General features: G+C 39.6%; 1 protein-coding gene across 3 annotated transcripts in view; it reads right to left on the bottom strand.

Annotated features, from left to right (window-relative positions):
* Positions 1–20,921, bottom strand: part of LOC5569986 (transmembrane and coiled-coil domains protein 2) — a 70,899-nt gene that overhangs the window by 21,492 nt on the left and 28,486 nt on the right. For 2 of the 3 annotated variants that reach the window (XM_021844321.1, XM_021844320.1), the window contains 5 exons: positions 20,225–20,374; positions 18,714–19,158; positions 18,517–18,647; positions 3,058–3,283; positions 2,889–2,997 (listed from right to left, as the gene is read on the bottom strand). In XM_021844321.1, coding sequence (XP_021700013.1) covers positions 2,889–2,997; positions 3,058–3,283; positions 18,517–18,647; positions 18,714–19,158; positions 20,225–20,374 — 1,061 coding nt within the window. The remainder of the gene's footprint in view (positions 1–2,888; positions 2,998–3,057; positions 3,284–18,516; positions 18,648–18,713; positions 19,159–20,224; positions 20,375–20,921) is intronic. The other variant, XM_021844323.1, reaches the window with a different exon arrangement.

Below are 20,921 nucleotides of genomic sequence, written 5' to 3' on the forward strand. Positions count from 1 at the left end.
GTCCCTGAAGTTCTTAAGCTGTACAGTGATGATATTTAATTGAGAAAATGGTGAAGATTTCCGGAATTCAAATTAACCGTTGCGGTCGACCATATGGAAAGCTTGCTGAAATCACAGCACGTGACGGGTGAAGGATTTGAAAACTATCAAAGAAAGGTGAATAGAACACGTTTTGGTCCACTTGATGAAGACGAATGGTGGTTCTCAAGATATAGATAATCCTGATGGGTGTCAGGAGCTTTCCTGTTTCTCGGCATTTGGTGCTGAAAACACTTAGTTTGACCATGTAAACACTGGCGACGATGTGCGCAATCTTGAGGCGGCAAAACAAGCTTCTCGCATCTCGCTGTTGGACTTCAGCCTGCCGGGGATTCTGATAATGATTGGCCGCAGGAAGAGTGTGAATGGAGCAGAAGAATAGTCTCAGGAAAACTATTTTGCTTTATTTTAGTTTACAGGCAGCTAGCCTGATGTGGTGTTAGTATTAATCGAAAAACAGAAGAAGTCGTTATAGTAAAACCTTTTTTAAACAAAACTAAGAGTTTTTCTTGATTGTAGTTGATTTGTGCTTTCCTGATTTGTTTATTTGTTTCTCATTTTCATTTTCATTTTGCAGCGTTTGGTGGGGCAATGAGAGCGCAAGTCAGTCCAAAGCCGGGGGAAGGGATAGGTAATGGCCGTAATAGTCTATGCGGACCACTTGAACACCATCGGAAAGGATAAGAAGGGTTGGGGTAGGGTATAGGGAATGGAGAAGACTTGACACAGTAATGCGATTAATGCTGCAAAATGTAAATGTGCTGAGAGCAATTAAATTTGAGTTTTGAAGTTAGATTTGACTTATTAAAATTCCAAATAGATCGGCCATTGTACAAGTAAGAAAGAATATGCTGATCGCTTTCCAGAAATTTTATAAACAACAAAATAATAACAATATGAGGGCTGCTGATGGCACAATGCGACGCTTTAGGAGATTTTGATACTGATTGAACATTACTATACAGAGCGCAATTCAATCGATGGTGATAACTTTACAAACTTTATCTGTTTTTGCACTGATTGACGATACTGATTCAAATAAAAATATTTTAAAAATATTTGATATTATTAGTTCATTTGTTTGTGTGATCTAAGTGTTAATAATGGAAAAACATACATACCCTTAATAATAATACTTCCCTGATCAGAAATATTATATTTTGAGCGCCCTTTTCGAAGCTATTCTATCCAGGTATCCATGTACTGCTTTCAATCCTGAAATTATTCTTATTGTGCATGCTCATGCGTTATATTAGTGATGCTCATAATCATGCAACAGATAAGAAGGAGAGAAAAAGAGAATATAGAAACAGTGATTAGTAATGAGTTAATTATGTAGTTTTGTTAGAATTATAAACAATTAAACAGTAGTAATGAATAGCTTTTAAAATGACTTTGCAGCATAGCTGAGCCTTTCGGATCGTAAGACCGATGTATAAAAATAATTTGTTTCGAAATTGTCCGCGTGGTCTTCTAGTGCCCCTATTAGATAAGAATCAATCATAGACGTACATACCGAATGCTCGCCATGACCCTATGACCAACATTTGTATATGTATAGCCTTAGCTGATGTGGCTTTTCTAATAGGTAGTTCTTTCACTCATTGATTGTCTTCAAAACCTTGTCAAGTATAGAAAATTGATTTTATTTCATTTATTACTATATTGAAGCTACATTGTACTTATCAAGTATTAGGTATTATTTTATGTTTTTATCACTATTGTTATTATCAAGGCCAAAATTCCCAGTGAGTGAAGAATTTTATAGTACTAGAACACCATAGAAGATCGCTAAACATTACCTAATCATCGAACGGCTTTTTGTTCTATTATTTTAGGTAGATGCTATTGATCTCCCTTTGCTCCTATCCGCAACCCGGTGCACGCGCCCTGTTGGTTTTCGAAAACCTCGTAGAAGATTACAAACCGTCAATGGCATTCCCAATTACTACCCCACATTGCACATTCAAGGGTCTAATTGTGCTCCTAACCCACCCTCAGTTCGTAATCTTCTCGCCAGTTTGAAATTATATTTTCCCGAAGTGAAAGTAATTTTGATGAGTGATAGCCTAGTGCAGCCCAACTGCATAGTACAGTAGTTTAACCAGAATTTTAGGTCAGAAGATAAAATCTAAATTTTGTAATAAAAAGGTTGCCATTGCTTTGAAATTCACCCAACATCTAATCAAAACTACTAACAACAGCGATCAATTATCAAAATTCATCGCTCCCTGGAAAATATAATCCCAAGCCCAGGGATTTGTTTATTTGTTTCTATAAGGAAAATCGCAATGCAAGCTTTCAGAATTCATCACAGAAAAACCTATTCCTGAATTTCTTCATAATCATCGAATGGGACTGTTTTGCGTGTACTTTCAATATGGGACGCACATGGTTTGGTATTTTTTTCACATTTTGTCCATACAAAGATACAATTTGGAGTTTTATTTTAGAAAGTACACTAAAAATGAATACTATTCATGAAGCTAACTCAAAAGTGGCGAAAAATCAAATGGGACTGTTATGCGAGTATGGGCAGTTGATATTTTATTGTTTTCAATGTGTTTCGCGTTAAAAATGGGAAATATTCTAGGAACTGTTGTAAGCGATTGTTAACTCAAAGGTCCAATTCCATTATTTATACACTAAGGCGGCGTCCACAAATTACGTAACGCTCTAGGGGTAGGAAGGGAGTTGGCTCAAGCGTTATGGTACATTTAAAAATTTGAAATTTATCATACAAAAAGTGTTACGGACAGGGGGAGGGGGTCCAAAAAATTTCAATGTTGGCGTTACGTAATAAATAGACGCTGGCTTACCACTATTTATTTTATAAGCAGATAACTTACCTCTAATCTATCTAATTTTCCTTTTAGCCGATCATAGTCGTCACGAATATCATTGATTGCTTTACTATTAGTGCAATGGTGACTTCGAATAACGCGATGTTTTCCGGAGCTAAGGAAAATAATTGTAAAAACTTCAATGTTACATCATGATCAGTAATGGAGTACATACCTTAACGGAATGCTGTCGCTTGTGACACTGCTACAGTCACTGCCTTGCTCGCTGTACTTTCCTTCCAGGTCTCCTATTATACCCGGACTAGATATACCAATGGTATCTGATTCTCCTCCCAGGGTCGAATTCAGTACATTTTCGTAACGAAATGATACGTTGTCGTCCAAGTGGGATGTGTTCAAGTCGCGGTTGATTTCCATTATGTTGTGATCTGCGTACCATGCTTGATAAATTATTTCAATTTAATTCAATCGGTATATTAAACGAATATGGTAAGGCGTGGCAAAATGGGTCACCTAATGAATGAGTCCCTGTAACTTTATAAAAGGAAATTGAATGATTCTGTTTTCCCTCAGCTTTTAAATGCACTCCAATAATGAAAAAATACTAAAAAAAATAACTTAATGGTCATGACCTATCCTGTTCCATGATTTTTTGGACGAGGAAATACATAAAAATAGGTCGGCAAGCTTCCAATGAAAAGGTGACATTGTAGAAACACTTTCGCTAAGACAATTTTTCAACTCATTAAAGTATAATACAATACAGAATTTAAGCAAACATGTAGTCTACAATTGATCGACGAAATAAATAAAAAATACGTGCGATGAAAAGTGAATCAATCAATATATGAAATAGAAAATGTTACCAATTACATTTTCGATCAATGGCGAGGCTGTGGTCGATAAATTTTTGTTATTAATTTAATGATTCTCAAATCAAAAAGAGACTGAAAGAAACCGGAAATCTTTCTGTTATATCTACGGAAATTAAAATTTTGTTTTCCTACGGTATAAAACAGTGTTGCCTGTTGAATGCTTATTAAAAAATCAACATTTCTAATAGTTTCAACAATGTTAAAAACACATTCGCTCAAACCAGTTATATTTTTTTTTATTATCTTTATTATCGAGACTTTCAGCCGTTGGCTGGTTCGTCTCCGTTTACCAGTTTATTTTTCTCACTTCTGTGTCTACATTATATTACACTATCAAGCGAAGTATGCACTTCAACAAAAAAGTAATCGCCTATCTCGATGCGTGGAAAATTTCTTGCAAGAAATGCTCAAGAAAAGCATTTTTCTTTGATCGCAGTACGCAGTTGAAAAGAAATGTCAATTCAAAAGGAGCTCACTGTAGGAAATTTCTTGACCATTTCTTGAGCAGAAATTTTTACTTTTCTTGAGCGAAACAGCATACCTACAGTATTGGACAAAACATTTGCAACTTTTTCGATTTTCCATACAAAATGACCAACTTTGGTAAGCTAGATCTCAGTTATTTATGGACCGATTCGAATGAAATTTTCACAGAACATCAGATATAACTTGTGTACCGGACGGCAATGGACTGCACTGCACTGGCAGAACTGAGTGGCTCGCGTTCCCTCAAAGAACCGAGCGGGATGGGTGAAGGACTCTATGTTCCTTCCGACGCTGGCTGGGCTTCGCCTCATGAAGCCCCGATCTGGTTCAGCTGGACTAACCCTCTAGCTAGCAGCAACCAGTAACTCAATATATGATTTTTTTCCTTAACGACTCGAGTGAATATTTCTAAGCAACTCGTGAATATTTTTTCCAAATCAACTCAAACTATTTGGTGGATGGGCACTGGATGTGGGGTGGTCGGAAATCAAACACGAAAGAAGACTTAATTTACACTACTGTATTCATCTTCTCTCTTTACAAAACTACTTTCTTCTTCAACTTTTTCTTCAGCCGGCAGACGGCTACTTTCGGATTCGCACTGTAAGGCGGCTCGCGTGCAACTAATCGTTGCGTCACACACGCATTCGGTTTTATAACCGAATCACTCGCGTTGGCAGTCGAGTTCGGTTTGCTCGCGACGATCACGGTTCGCCAACTCGGCTTCGGCTGGATAACGGCTCGGGACTTCACGCTCGACTGTTGTTACGCTGACGGGTGAACAAAAACTGACTCCGTTGCGCAGTTCGGTCCTTGCTTTTATAACACCATGATTCGGTGTCGGATCGTCATCGTTGTCGTCATCGGTTGGATGGGCGGAGCTCTCGTTGTGCATACCGCTGCCACTGCTAGACGCCGCTGCTTCAGTTTCGGGTCGACTGTTGTCGAACTGAACATTCTCCCCCAGGCAAAAAGTGGAAGTTTTGGCATCATGGTCGTTGTCTATTATTGGCAAAGGTGCAAGTTTGTGTATAGGTCTTTTATATGTACCAAATTTCGTTTGAACGTCTACCACTCTCACCAGGTTATCGGTACCTGGATAAACCTTTACTACACGTCCCAAATTCCAGCATTGTGGTGGCAAATTATCATCTTTTAGCAGAACAATAATTCCCGGTTGAACGTTAACCTTCTGTTTGGTCCACTTAGCACGCACTTGCAATTCAGAAAGATACTCTCTCGACCATCGTTTCCAGAAGTGTTCTCGAAGTTGCTGTATGTGCTGCCAGTGAGACAAACGATTGGTCGGAATACCCACAACAGACGGTTCGGGAATCGCCAAGAGAGGACGGTTGATTATAAAATGACCAGGGGTCAAAGCTTCTGGTTCGGTCGGGTCATTTGATTGGGAATACAATGGTCTCGAATTTAGGATAGCTTCTATCTGGCACAACAGGGTGGAAAGACCGGAAAGTGTTAGTGAGGTGTTCTGATAAACTCTTTTGAGTACAGATTTGCAGCTTTTCACTCCAGCCTCCCAAAGCCCTCCAAAGTGAGGCGCGTTTGGGGGAATCGTTTTCCATTCGATCTGCTTTGCTTGACAATACTCAAAAATCCTTTTCTGGGTGGTCTCTTCCTTGAACAGCGGATACAGTTCTCGCAATGCTGACCTTGCTCCGATGAAATTGGTCCCATTATCAGAAAAGACTTCCTTTGGGTACCCTCGTCTGGACACAAATCGTTGAAAAGCGGCTATGAACGAATCGGTTGTCAAATCCTCCACGGCTTCCAAATGCATGGCGTTGGTTACCATACATATAAAAACACAAATGTATCCCTTCACCGGAATCGCCTTTCGCACTGACTGCTTAATATAAATTGGTCCCGCAAAATCAAGCCCAACTCTCTCGAAAACTGGTGCTGGGGTAATCCGATACGAGGGAAGATTTCCCATCTGCTGATCGATGATGGTGGGATTTGTCCTGAAACAAGTAACGCAGCCTTTCAACACCCTTCGAATTGTCGATCTCGCGTTGATTAGCCAAAAATGTTGTCGCAGAAGGTACTGCACCATGGAACATCCAGCATGGTGATTCTCTCGGTGAATTTCAAGAATCAATCCGTGAACGAGAGGATTCTTGTTAGGCAATATTAACTGATGTTTTACTCCGAATGGAAGCTGGGATTGGCCTAGCCTACCTCCAACTCGCAACAAATCCTTGTCGAGGAAAGGTTTCAAATTGTTCAAGCGATGATTGGGTTCACCTGCTCTTACGCATTCGATTTCCTTGGCGAACTCCTGATGCTGAATGGCTCCAACAATCAAGTTTGATGCGACTCTTAGTTCGGGAATAGTGAGGTATCGAGCCACAACTCGGTCGTCATTCTTTCTTCGGCTGTTTGAAATGAAGCGAAGCATGTAAGCTACTATCCGTTGGCATTTCCGGAATGATGTAAACTTTTCCAATACAGGGAACTCTTCGTAATTCATCACCGGTAGGGAGGCTACCTCGACTCTCAACTCAGGGATTTCAGAATCACGCAGAAACTCTGGCGTTTCCTCCTGGTAGTCAACGATACACAGAAACTGAGGACCATTCCACCATTGTTTGTTGTCAATCAATTCCTTGGCAGACTGGCCCCGTGACACGGTGTCTGCTGGGTTTTGTTCCGTTCGCACATATTTCCAAATGTATCCATTGTTGGATGTTATCTCTGCAACTCTGTGGCGGACAAAAACTTGTAAATTGCCAAGAGGCTTACGCAACCATGCCAACACAACTTGGCTGTCGGACCAGAGAACAATAGAATTGAAGTTCATCTCTAACGCCGCTTCTACCTTACTAACCAATCTCGTCAGCAGAAGGGCTGCTAGCAACTCCTTTCTCGGGATCGTCAGAGGAGAAATTGGTGCAATTTTTGATTTAGCACTGACCAGTTGCATGGATGCTGTGCCATCGGAGAATATTGAACGAACGTACACACAGGCTCCATACGCCTTCTGTGAGGCGTCCGCAAATCCATGGAGCTCATAATACGCTGCCTTGCTCGATAATATCTGACGTGGAATGCGAACTTGTTCTGAAGTCGGCAGTGATGTTAGAAATTTCTCCCATTCGTTCATCAAGCCTTCGTCTAACTGATCATCCCAGTTCAGCTTACTGATCCACTACTTCTGCATGACTATTTTAGCCAGCACTACCACCGGAGAAATCAGGCCGAGTGGATCGTATATTTTTGCTATTTCAGACAGGACCTGACGCTTGGTGGGTTTTTTAACCCTTTCTCGAGACGTTGTGCGAAACAAGAACTCATCCGTGGAAGGATTCCACATCAATCCCAATGTTTTGATAATTTCATTGAGACCACTGTCACTGAATGATACGCAGCTATCACGATCTTCGCTTGGTATCGATAACAATAGCCGACTAGTATTGGACGACCATTTGTGAAGGTGCATTCCACCGCACTGCAGTAATCCTATCAACTGATCTCGAAGTTCACAGGTCTCTTGGAAATCATCGGAACCGAAAAGAGCATCATCAATATAGATATTTTTCTCGACTACCTTGGAAGCGAGCGGAAATCCTTCTCGTTCATCTCGTGCAAGTTGCAGCAGAGCTCGCGTAGCCAAGAAGGGGGCTGCTGCCGTACCATAGGTTACAGTCGTTAGTTCAAGTACACGCAGTCGATCTTGGGGTGACTTCCTCCAGAAAATCCGTTGTAATGGAGTGAAAGCAGGATCCACGATAATCTGGCGATACATTTTGGCTACATCTGCGCTCATAACATATCGATGTTTTCGAAATCGTAAGATAATGGACAACAAATCACTCTGCACGTTGGAGCCGGTCATCATGACATCGTTAAGTGACAACCCCGAAACCTTTGCAGATGCGTCGAATACTACACGACATTTTGTTGTTGAGTTCGAAGGGCGGAGGACGGCATGATGAGGAAGATACCACTTCAGCAAACCAGGAGAATCATTACGTTCACAAATTTCCTGGCAATGTCCAAGGGCTTCATACTCGTCCATAAAGGCGTCATACTGGGCTCTCAAATCCGCATGACGTTCAAGTTTCGACTCAAGCATATAAAATCTTCGCAAGGCCATGTTACGAGAGTCTGATAATTGCGAAGCGATATCCCTCAATGGAAGCTGAACGATGAAACGACCGCTATTGTCTCGACGGTAGGTTGCTGCAAACTGCGTTTCACACTGCTCTTCCTCACTAGACAGAACCACCTCAGACGACACACCTTCTACCTCCCAGAATTTCTGCATCAGCTCTTCGACAGGGTCGAGTCGAACGGAATAAGAATTTAGAGCAGAATTGGAAGAAGAATCCAACAACTTTCCACCGACTAGCCAACCAAGTTTGGAGTCATGAAGGCTAGGGAGATAATCGTTCAATTTCAAACACCCTGGTTTCATAATATCATAGAACCAATCCATTCCAATGAGCAGATCAATTTGGCTAGGCTCATGGAAGGAAGGATCAGCCAGTGAGAGACCTAGTGGAAGCTCCCAATTTTCCAAATTTATCTTGACCGACGGAACATGACCAGTAATTTTTGGCGAGACCAAACAATTCAGTGTAAAGGTGAAATCACTGCATCTAGAGTGGACGTTCAAGGTACATTTTTGCCTGATTGTCGACCTTACACTACCTATGCCTGTTATCGGGACACTAACCTCTTCCACCTCAATACCGAGAGCACTCACTAATGATTGGGAGATAAAACTCACCTGTGATCCGCAGTCTAGCAGGGCTTTGCACACACGAGGCTGTTGTTGATGGTCCATTACGTTGACAAGGGCAGTGAGCAACACCACCTGACTCGCTGGATTCACCGGGTTGCTGGAATGCGCGGATGTCACTGCTGGCTGGCACTCCTGTTTCATGTTCGATGCTGCAGGTTTGCTTGGTTCGGGTACTCCGACTGTTGTGGTTGACTTCGATGCCGTACATTTTGCTGCACTATTTTCGGTTAATGGCTTCGAGGAATTTTCACTATTCTCAAAATGGAGTAATGTGTGATGCCTTTTGTTGCACTTTGTACACGACTTTTTCGACGAACAGCTCTTCACACTATGCCCACTTCTCAAGCAGTTGAAGCAGACATTCTTCTCTTTGACCTTAGACAGTCGATCACTCACATTTAAGCTGTTGAACACCGAGCACTTGTACGTCACATGGCTTTCATCACATATGCTGCACCGCTGATCCATAGACGGAGATGTTGTAGCTGCGTTTGCCTTGGGAAGCAATGGCTTCTTCGTTGCTGGTTTGCCTGTTGCACGCAAAGACTTGGCTTCTTCGCATGTATCGTGGCATCTCTCCAGAATTGAGACGCGATCCTTCAGGAATCTTACGGTGTTGTCGTAACTGGGAAGCTCTCCTCGTTTAATTGTCGACTCCCACAGTTTCTTCGTAGTTGGATCCAAAGCACGGGCGATCAGATGAACGACGATGAGTTCCGAAACGCCAGTGAACTCTTGCTCAAGAAACTTCAAATTTTCCACGTGACTGCTGATGGACTCGACCAAGGATCTCAACTCACCGTAGTCCTCCTTAGGTAGCTTCTTCGCACCCAGCAGACCAGCGATATGAATGTCGATCATTCTCCGCTTGTCCTCAAATCTCTCCTCCAATATTTCCCAGGCGTGGTCGTAGTTTCCATCACTGATCGTCTTTACATCAATGATTCCCGCAGCATCACCCACGAGAGCCTTCTCAAGATGATACAATTTGATTCGAGGGGCTTCGTTGGTGCGATCGACTACATCGCGGAACATTATCTTGAAGCGTTCCCAATTCTCGTACCTACCGTCAAATGTGGGGATGGTACGCGGAAGCGACTGCTGAATAACCAACGGTGGTTGGTTCACTGCTGGATGTCCCGGTTGCATCGCGGGAGGTGCGGTGAGAATCTCGAGAAGGGTCTCTAGCATGGTGGAAACCTCTTCGTGCAACGTTTAAAAATGCAAAAACTTCTCATTCTGCTCTTCTCGTTTGTTCGATGGGAGAATTGCCACTATTTGCTGATGGAAATGATGATACTCGCCGTAGGAAGTTTCCACTTTCTTGATGTAGACCTTGACTTGAGCTAGAGGAAGCTCAACTTGTTCCGCTTGGGCTTGGTTCAAGATGGTTTTGATGCGCGTGATGTTACCTTGTGCCATGCCACGTAGCTGTACAAGTGTGCTCAGGTCGTTTTCCACGTCTTCACTATCACTGGCCATTTTAGACTGCTTATGCGGTGTACGCTTCATTTTCACTTCACTTATAGTTTTTCAGTTTTTTCACTTAACTTTTTCACTTCTTGTTTCACTTGTAGTCTCAGTCTTTTGTTTTACTTTTCAAACTTCTCCGTGTTTGTCTCCACCACCACTCATCCAATCCAACCACCAATCACTACCACATTCGGACACTCAAGCTTGAGCATCCGGCTCGAAGGACCAAATCCATGTACCGGACGGCAATGGACTGCACTGCACTGGCAGAACTGAGTGGCTCGCGTTCCCTCAAAGAACCGAGCGGGATGGGTGAAGGACTCTATGTTCCTTCCGACGCTGGCTGGGCTTCGCCTCATGAAGCCCCGATCCGGTTCAGCTGGACTAACCCTCTAGCTAGCAGCAACCAGTAACTCAATATATGATTTTTTTCCTTAACGACTCGAGTGAATATTTCTAAGCAACTCGTGAATATTTTTTCCAAATCAACTCAAACTATTTGGTGGATGGGCACTGGATGTGGGGTGGTCGGAAATCAAACACGAAAGAAGACTTAATTTACACTACTGTATTCATCTTCTCTCTTTACAAAACTACTTTCTTCTTCAACTTTTTCTTCAGCCGGCAGACGGCTACTTTCGGATTCGCACTGTAAGGCGGCTCGCGTGCAACTAATCGTTGCGTCACACACGCATTCGGTTTTATAACCGAATCACTCGCGTTGGCAGTCGAGTTCGGTTTGCTCGCGACGATCACGGTTCGCCAACTCGGCTTCGGCTGGATAACGGCTCGGGACTTCACGCTCGACTGTTGTTACGCTGACGGGTGAACAAAAACTGACTCCGTTGCGCAGTTCGGCCCTTGCTTTTATAACACCATGATTCGGTGTCGGATCGTCATCGGTTGGATGGGCGGAGCTCTCGTTGTGCATACCGCTGCCACTGCTAGACGCCGCTGCTTCAGTTTCGGGTCGACTGTTGTCGAACTGAACAACTTGAATTTTAACATACATTTTTGAATGATTTTTCCAATCACGAGTTTATAAGTAATAACGTTTTAACTAAAGTGTAATTTTTGACGAAAAATTCAAAACTATTTATCTCAAAATATAATAGCCTTACACAAAAACTGTCTTCAGCAAACTTGTTCATCTCGTTGAAATCTACAACTTTGCTGAAGATACCATGAAGCTATTTCTTCAATATGTTTAGTTATGTCATTTATAAAAAATCGTCAAAAAATTTACTTTAGTCAAACCGTTACTGCTTTTAAACTTGTGATTGGAAAAATCATTCAAAAATATATGTTAAAATTCAAGTTATGTCTGATGTTCTGCCAAAATTTCATTCAAATCGGTCTATAAATAACTGAGATATAGCTTACCAAAGTTGGTCATTTTATATGGAAAATCGAAAAAGTTGCAAATGTTTTGTCCAATACTGTAGCTTCACTGCATAAATCTGAACAATTCTGTCGGTCTGAATAATCATCTGTTAAGGTGATTATAGAACGAAGCCACACCTCAAATTTTCAAGAGCACAAGCCTTGAGAACGAAACAGCGCTCCGTGTAGAAAATCTATCCCATTGGTCACCACCAGCAAGCAAGCAATTTGATAGTTTTTCAACGCGAACTGTTGTCAGATTCTCTCGTCTTGTGCAGTTGAAAATTCAAAGTTTGGCTTCGAATGACGAATGACGAAAATCATGTATTGCATTATTAAGAAACTAGCCTATTAATTCATGATGATCATTTTAATTCTACATATTATAAATTGGCTTCGAAAATATCAAAATTGTAAATTGTATCAACGGAACTTCAGTAAAACCTACGAAAGTAAAAGGATGTACATTTCCAAAACAAACATAAAATTCAATAATTTGAGCCCTTTTTTTGGCATTTATAAAAAAGGTCGAAAGAGGGAATATTATTAGCTAAGCCCCCATCTAAAATCTTAGAATTGGTTTACTGCCCTCTACGCCTACTTGTCCCATGTTCTATTTGAACCTTATGGATCGCGGAGCAAATATGCATAGAACGGCAGTATATAGGTAAAGCATATTCCAGGTGATGTCATCTTCACACATTGGATTCACGAGAGCAGCTGTATTTGCCAGAGCGTGGAATAAGTGGATGTTCAAAAACGGCGTCGCTACAAGTACGAGGAAAAATCACACGCTCGTGATCTGAGAATATCTGGCAGATTTAATAAAGATTTATGTTTCGACAACTTGAACTCTAAAAATCTAAATTTCAAGTTATCTAGTTGTAGCATTAAGGAGACGAATTGTGTTTCCTTACTTGACTTTTTTATTAACACAATTTCTCGCGAGTCTTTATCACACAAGTCGCCAAAATGCCAAGATCTGAGTGTTTTGTATTACAAAATCAGTTTGAGTGTACCGTAAAACGGGGTAACTTTGATAGTTTTTTCGGAGAAAACTTGAATATTTAGGCGTGCTGTTTCAAAGAATTATAATTTATATTTTTAAAACAAGTACTGGTATCCTAACTATCGTTTGCAGTTGATAGATTGCCAAAAGATTTATTCTGAATGGATGTATAATTTTTCATATAATCGAAAGTCGGTTTTCTGTTTTGGGGTAACTTTGATAATGGAGTATAAATCAAACGAAATAAAATCTATTACGGAACATTTATAGGGCGTTGCATACCTTTAGGCGTTTAACGCTACATGGAAATTTCTGACTTAGATGCTCCAAGTTTGTAAAAAATGCTCCCAGTTTGTTAAAATAGTTTTCGCAAAGAGACTTGAGACCATATTCAAGTTCTCTGATAACTAGGCTGTCAAGGATAAGCGACGAACTCATTATGACTCCATCAATTAGTGATCGTAGAACAGATTGTTTGCGAGCGTTTCAAAAATGCTAAAATCTCATAAATTTTCAATATTTGCATATAAAGCCTCAAATGTACTTGATTCCAACGACAGTAGCTTTGACATGAAGTGTCATTTTAATACTCTTTACTTTTGCATTTGTTTTGCGTAACTGATTAACAGAAACTTTGTTATTTCGTTAAGTATGTCGTGGGTCTCGCACTATCAAAGTTACCCGCATTATCAAAGTTACCCCGTTTTACGGTACATTGTTTCCAGATAACAAAAATTGAAATAAGTAAATTATTACATTTTAGTATGACCAGTATTCTTGACAAAAAATGTGATTTTTTTTAATTGAGATTTAAAAAAAAATTGGATTAGCCTACATTTTCATTTTATTATTCATTGGTAATATTAGTTTACATTAAATGAAATTATTGATTATCACTAAAATACACATCGAATAATCGGAAAAATTCATAAGCCACATGTAAAATCTTAAATCTTTATGATATAACCACAGACAACAGACGTAACACTCTCACTGATGTCCATCGACCACCTTTTTAACGGCCGATTCAAATATAGGGTAGGTGGCCAATTCACCTCTCGCACATGGGAAAAAATTCTAAAAATTACTATTTTAGCTGACTACGCCCATTCTTGAAACTACCATGGAATTTCAGACCAATTTACTATGTTTACGGTACATCCCACCACATTACTGGTACATTTGACAGAACTAATTTATAACAATCTGATTTCGACTACAGACATGGTAAAATCAAACGTATTTCTGGTCTGCTGAAAATTGCCGGTGCGAGCGCTTAAGTTAACCCTAAAATAGTAGTTTTTACCGCACAATTTTTTTTTTGCGTGTCATGCGTTTTGTTCATACTTGCATCGGGTCACAATTTCGATCAAATAGTCTGTGCCTTTGCTAAAGTTTGCAATTCATAAGTTGACTGGGGGAGATTTTTTGTTTCGCTCCATATTTTGTCAACTAAAAACGCATACATCATTTTATCCGACAAAACGATCAGTTTGATGCACAATTATATTCATAAATTGGCGTAAAACTCTAGTCACTACTATTACCGTGACTTGGTGTACCGTGACATGCTCTATTACCGTGAGGTTAAAAAAACTCAAGTTTCAATCGATCAGATAAAAATAACGTATGATTATTTTCAAGTCTTTCATGTTTTATATAGTAGACCGTTTTATATACTTTGCATAAAAAATATGATTTGAACAATTTTGAAAATTTTAACCATAGTTACAGTTGATGTTGTTAAACATACCAGTGTTCCAAATACCGTGCATCTGACACCGACTGCCGGGCCACATTTTGAAACATCTCTCAATTGAACGAACGAAGCGCATCAAAAATAAATCTTTTGTATCAAACAACGTATTGAGGTTTACATGATTGATTCGGGAAATAACATATATATTTCACTTCGCCATTTTGGAATTATAACTGAAACCCGGTATTTGGAACACATAAGCAACCGTGCCCTAATACCATGTGTTGGCACCAGGCGATTACATCGTAACATTATTTTTGTTTGTTTGTGAGTGCAACTTTAGTTCAAGTTTGTCATGGCTTTCAAAATACTACTTAATGTGCTAACGTTTGTGACAATCATTTAGAAAAATAAATAATATCATATGCTAGAAATTTACATAATTCTCAAATACACGGTATTAGACAACACACGGAATTAGAGCAGGTCACGGTATACACCAAACTATCCGAACACGCAGCGAACTGGACTATCGAATTTCATACATTTTGCCTTATGAACGATGGAACGATTATTGCAATACAAACGCTTTATGTATCGTCTAAGCATCACCCCATATCAAGGCGTCGATAGGCGCGTGGTGTTTGCACTGTTTGTTGGCTATGAATTTCAACCAAACTTATTGTGACGAATTTTTATAAGGGATTCCTATGTATTTCGAAAGTATATTTGCCTGAGTGTGTGTTTGTTCAGATAAGTTGGTGTATGTGCAGATGTCAATTCGTTTTCCTCTAATTCAAATAAATCGAACCAATAAGGCGCCTTCTACAAATTACGTAACGCTCGGAGGGAGAGGGGAGGTTCAAGCGTTACAAGTCCAGTGCTGTAAACATTCGACACTTTGCGCGACGTTCGTTTCGTTGCCATGGTCAGCAATCGTTTTATTTTTCTGCATTCATCCGCTACCGTCACCTCTCACACACAGCACGAACGGTAGAATGAACATCGAGAAACACAAAAAAAAAACTGTCAATTGAATGTCGTCTGACACGATGAATTTTGCATAAATCATAAGTTTTGCATAGAATTCAGACATATCAGATCATGAGCAACATGAATAGTTTGATCTTGCTTATTATGTCGAATGAGACACACATATTTACAGTGAGAGCAGCGCCTATTACGAAAATTGACAGAAACAAACAAAACCGTTGGTCAGGGGCATTGAATTGACATTTCTATTTCCGACATTCGTTTAATCGCTCGTGTTTTGAATGTTTAAGGGAAGCGCTGCCGGATATCAGCGAAACCGTGTCGACTACCGTGATTGCTTACAACACTTACTACTCATACTAAATTTTGAAAGTTTTCATACAAAAAGCGTTACAGAGGGGAGCAAAGAAGAAGGCAAAAGGAAATCGTCGTGGAAGGAAACTGTAGGAAAGCAAGCCACAAGTGGAAAAAGGGAAAAGGAAGGAAGCAGACAGAAGAAGAAAACGCAAGAAATGAAGGAATTGGGATGGAACAGAGGAGAACTGTAGCAAGAATTTGAAAAAGGAAGCAAACATGGATTTGATGCAGGAATTAAAGGAAGAAACGGACCGCCTGAAGAAGAAAAGTGATGAAAAGTGAGAAAATGAAGAAGAAAGAGGAAGAAGAAAGGAAAAGATGCATAAAATCCCCACGAGGGTGGCCGTGCGGGCGTAGAAGTCATGTTCGTCGCTACACCCTTATCGGTACACGTCTCGACGGTATGCTGATGTTCATGCTTTCATGTGCGGAAGAGGACGTTATGTTCGTCGCCACTTCCTTATCAGTACACGCCTCGCTGAGCAAGAGCATAACTCGAATCACTAAAATCAGGATGAGGAGCAAAGAAGAAGGCAAAAGGAAATCGTCATGGGAGGAAACTATAGGAAAGCAAGCTGAAAGTGGACAATAAGGAAAACATGCAGGAAGGAAGCAGACAGAAGAAGAAACGGGAAGAAATGGAGGAATTGGAACCAACGAGAAGAATAGAAACAGGAGTTCGACGAAGGAAAAAAACAAGGATTTGATGCAGGAATTAGAGGAACAAGAGCCGAAGGAAGCCGTCACCGAACGAAACCGAAGGAGGACCGCATGAAGAAGAAGAAGATAAGTGATGAAAAGTGAGAAAGAGGTTGAAGAAAAGAAAAAGAAGTATGAGTTGTAAGAGAAAATATGGAAAAGAAAAGAAAAGCAAGAGATGACAAATGAACAAATGTGAAGTGAAAACATTAGAAACATAGATATCGAAAACAACAAGAAGAAAAACTCAGATGGACGAAAACAAAATACCTAACATAAGTACAACATTTTATCATTTTTAGTATTAAGCTTATTTAAATCGAACGCCGCCTCAGGCGGTAAAGATAAATAAAAAACAACAACAAAAACGTTACAGAGGGGGAGGATGTCGATAATTTTCTATTTTAGCGTTATGTAATAAGAAACACACGTAAACGCGTTATGTAATACACAAACACATCTATTGACCACCTGCCAAACAAGCAGGAATTTGTGATTTTGACAATCCTTCCATTTCATTAGGTACACAATTAAAAAATGGTCCCCTGTATACGATTACAGGCAGAATCTAGTTCTAACATACCCACACATAGCTACACACTTGTCTAGTATAAATAATAGATACATTCCCGTGCATAAGTTTGGGTTCATCCCTTTAAAAACATGCAAAAGTGTTCAGTCCTTATCTCTTTGATTACACGTCCAATTGAAATTCTCTAAGCCGCATTCGAAAGGCAAAGAGTTATTCTTACTTCGTATGTATTTTTCCAAGAACATTCATCGAACTTTGTATACTAAATTTTTACGTAAAGTCGTGACATTTTTCAAAAAACACACTGAAAAAACATAGCTAATTTCCTCAGCATTGGATCGACCCAAAATTTTAAAACAAGGTGTCATTAGAATCGTAATCTTATATTCTTTGAAGAGCACTCATGAAATTTTTGCGGAAAAATCTGAAAAGTATTAAAAATCAATGAAACAGTCAGTCAAGTCATCGTGCAAAAGTTTGGGTTCACCCCTCAGTATGGTGTATCGTGCAAAAGTTTGGGTTCACCTGAACTTACTTAAATCTGTGAAATCTCAAACCAATCATGTACGCGCCATTATTTGCGCTCAAAAACGCTTTAAACTATTAAAATCGGTTGAAAAATGGCAGAAATATTGACAAAAATAAGGTGCGAGCGGCTCAGGTGAACCCAAACTTTTGCACGATTTCCATCATACTGAGGGGTGAACCCAAACTTTTGCACGATGACTTGACTGACTGTTTCATTGATTTTGAATACTTTCCAGATTTTTCCGCCAAAATTTTGGGGGGTCTCATCAAAGAATATAAGATTACGATTCTAATGACACTTTGATTTAAAATTTTGGTCGACCCAATGCTGAGGAAACTAGATATGATTTTTCAGTGTGTTTTTTGAAAAATGGAACAACTTTAAATAAAAATTTAGTATACAAAATTCGAAATATTTTTTTGGAAAAATACATACGAAGTAAGAATAACTCTTTGCCTTTCGAATGCGGCTTAAAGAGTTTCAATAGGACGTGTAATCACAAAGATATGGACAGAACACTTTTGTATGTTTTTGAAGGGGTGAACCCAAACTTTTGCACGGGAGTGTATATGCGTTGTTGTCTTCAAGTCGAGCACTCGACACTAAAGAAGTCTGTAAGTCACAGACGAAATAGGCCTATCTGTCAAAATAAGCAACATATTAGAGTTTAAGAACTATGCAAAAGCTATCAAACGAGTGTATTAGATATAAGGTAAAGAATGCATAGCAATGCAAAAATCATTTTGGTCACGGATTAGCGCGTGCGTCGACTATGCGAACATGGGCAGTACTTTACTGTACATCAATGATAAAACAAGGCAGGTAAGTAGTAATATTAATGATAAACTAATGTTTATGAATAATACTTACTAGATGACAGTTGATTAATATTGTCAGCGCTACCAAATTTGTTTTTAATAAGATGGGCAAACTCTCGTGGCTTTGACATAACTGTGGCAGAAAGGCCGGAAACTCCATCACGTATGTTTCCTCCCACATTACTAAAATAATCAATGTTGAATAGAAAGAATATTATTTCTTATTACAAAAAAAACATTGTGAAATACCGTAATCCTTGTCCCACGTCTCGTAACATCTCTCTCGGTTGGCGAATGCTTTGCTGTTTTTGATGTTGATGGTACTGCATGTCTTTGTATCTTTTACTGTAAGATTCCAGCTTTTTCTGTAGTTGAGAAATATTATGTGCACTCTTCTGATTCTTTTTCTCAAAAACAGCTTTTATCCGTTGTAGCTGTTGCTTATCAGCGCTTGCAGCCAGTTTTAAGTACTCGTTAACATTAGCGTCTCGAGCAGTCTGTTCTTTTTTGATGGATTCTTTCGTACATGCAATTTTAGTAGTAATGCGATTATATGCAAGAGAACTGCTTGTTCTATGATGGCTTTTGTAAAAATGCTTTATATCCGAGGAATCATTACTTAGTTGGGAAATAGTTGTCAAATTTCCGTCATTTTCATCCAGTTGGGAAGAAGCAACGCACGTTTCATCATGATCTGAAAGAAATAGTAAAAAGATAAGTAGATGTACACGACACTGAAGACGGCCTTACAGTTGAGGACGAAATACGCGTATCTGGCAAAAGATACAAAGTCTAGTGGAATTAAATGGTACAGTACTAAATTCGGTTTTTCATCTACTTATAGGTATCCCACTGAACAGCTCGAAGATTTATTACGTAACGTTCGTCATGCAATGAGAAACTCTCATTTCCCATAATGATCATTTGGCATAAGACCAAACATGGTTCTTCTTTAAAAATAATGGAGGTACTCTGACAGAATAACCTTCATTCAAGTAGTCCTATTTTGAACCATGTAATCATAACAGATTGATCTGTGCTGTAACATGCTCTAATTCCGTCTGTTGCCTTATACCGTGTAGTAATTATTCACATTTTCAAAAATGTCTGAAAATTTCCCTGTCAAGCAATATTTTAATTTTTCATGTCGAAATGAACTTTTGATCAAAATTTCAGTTAATTATGAGTTTTGTGTTTTTGGGTTTATTTCAAGTTTTAAACATTCATAATTACTGAACGGACCACCAAAGGTTTGAAGTTTGTGCTTCGAGGTTCTCGAAAATCACTATTTATGGGAATTGTTCTCTCTGAAAAGCATGCCTGTATGAACATTTATAATTGTTTATTTCTAGAACATGATGACACCGGAGCACGAGTTTCTTTTCGCAGTTTAAATTTCAATTTGTACATTTGACACGTGTTTCGTCGTGTACATGTAAACTTCAAATCATCAAAACCTTATAACACCAAAATTCCTTAGCCGGGAATTGCCTACAACTTGATCATTAATTAACTGTGCAGGTTTGTACCGTTGGGAAAATTTCTGAAAACATTCTAGATATTAGAAAGTCTACATAGATATTTGGAGAGGAGTTGACGAAATATTCACGCTTGACAACTGTTACGGAGAATCAGCCAACGGCTGAAAATACGTTAGTTTCCCTATGTATATTTGTTTTTGTATCGCTAATATCGGTTGAGCTTCGAGTCGAGATATTTTAATGATATTAAGATCGAAATAAGGGAAACAATTGCCATACCTTTCATATCATCAGCAAAACATGAATTATCATGTGTCGGTATCGATTCATCTTTATCTCGAACTTTTGGAGCATTATTATTGCGTTGGGTAGGACTGTCATCATTCTGCAATGCTGTTTTCTGCAGTTCTGATTCATTGAGTGTATGCCCTGAAATAAAAAAAAGTATATAAATAATTGAGGCTAATAGCACACTATATGCTTAAAGAAGAGATCAGAGGGGTGGTAGTAGTTGCTGGAGTTCTGAGACCATCCTTAGTCTACTGATAAAGTCTGCGGCTACAAAGCAAAGCCATGCAGAAGGAATCGATTCCTGGTGTCCATGCAAGTAGGGTATCGGAAGTAGGGCGCACTAGAGCGCATCCTGATGCAAATGCACCATTTCCGAAATAAGGTATCTCGCATAAATTTTGAGAAAATTCCAACTTCGGTGAGGAACTGTTTCTAACTGTTTACCGCGACGACAATACTTGAGTAGGAACTGTCTCAGTGGAAACGCATGTAAAGCTTAGTTTAGCTTAGACTGACTACACATATCAATGGTTGCTATTCCGTGTTTGACCGAAGTCAGTGAAGATGCACAAAGAATCAACTAGAAGTTCGGCTGGGACTGGCCTTAACGTTCAACGCTTCGTCATCGTAATCATCGAAACTTCAAAAGCAGTTTTTCTGTTCAAAGCTGAAAATTATTCGATGA

This window comes from Aedes aegypti, chromosome 2, assembly GCF_002204515.2.
Source record: "Aedes aegypti strain LVP_AGWG chromosome 2, AaegL5.0 Primary Assembly, whole genome shotgun sequence".
Classification (NCBI taxonomy): Eukaryota; Metazoa; Arthropoda; class Insecta; order Diptera; family Culicidae; genus Aedes; species Aedes aegypti.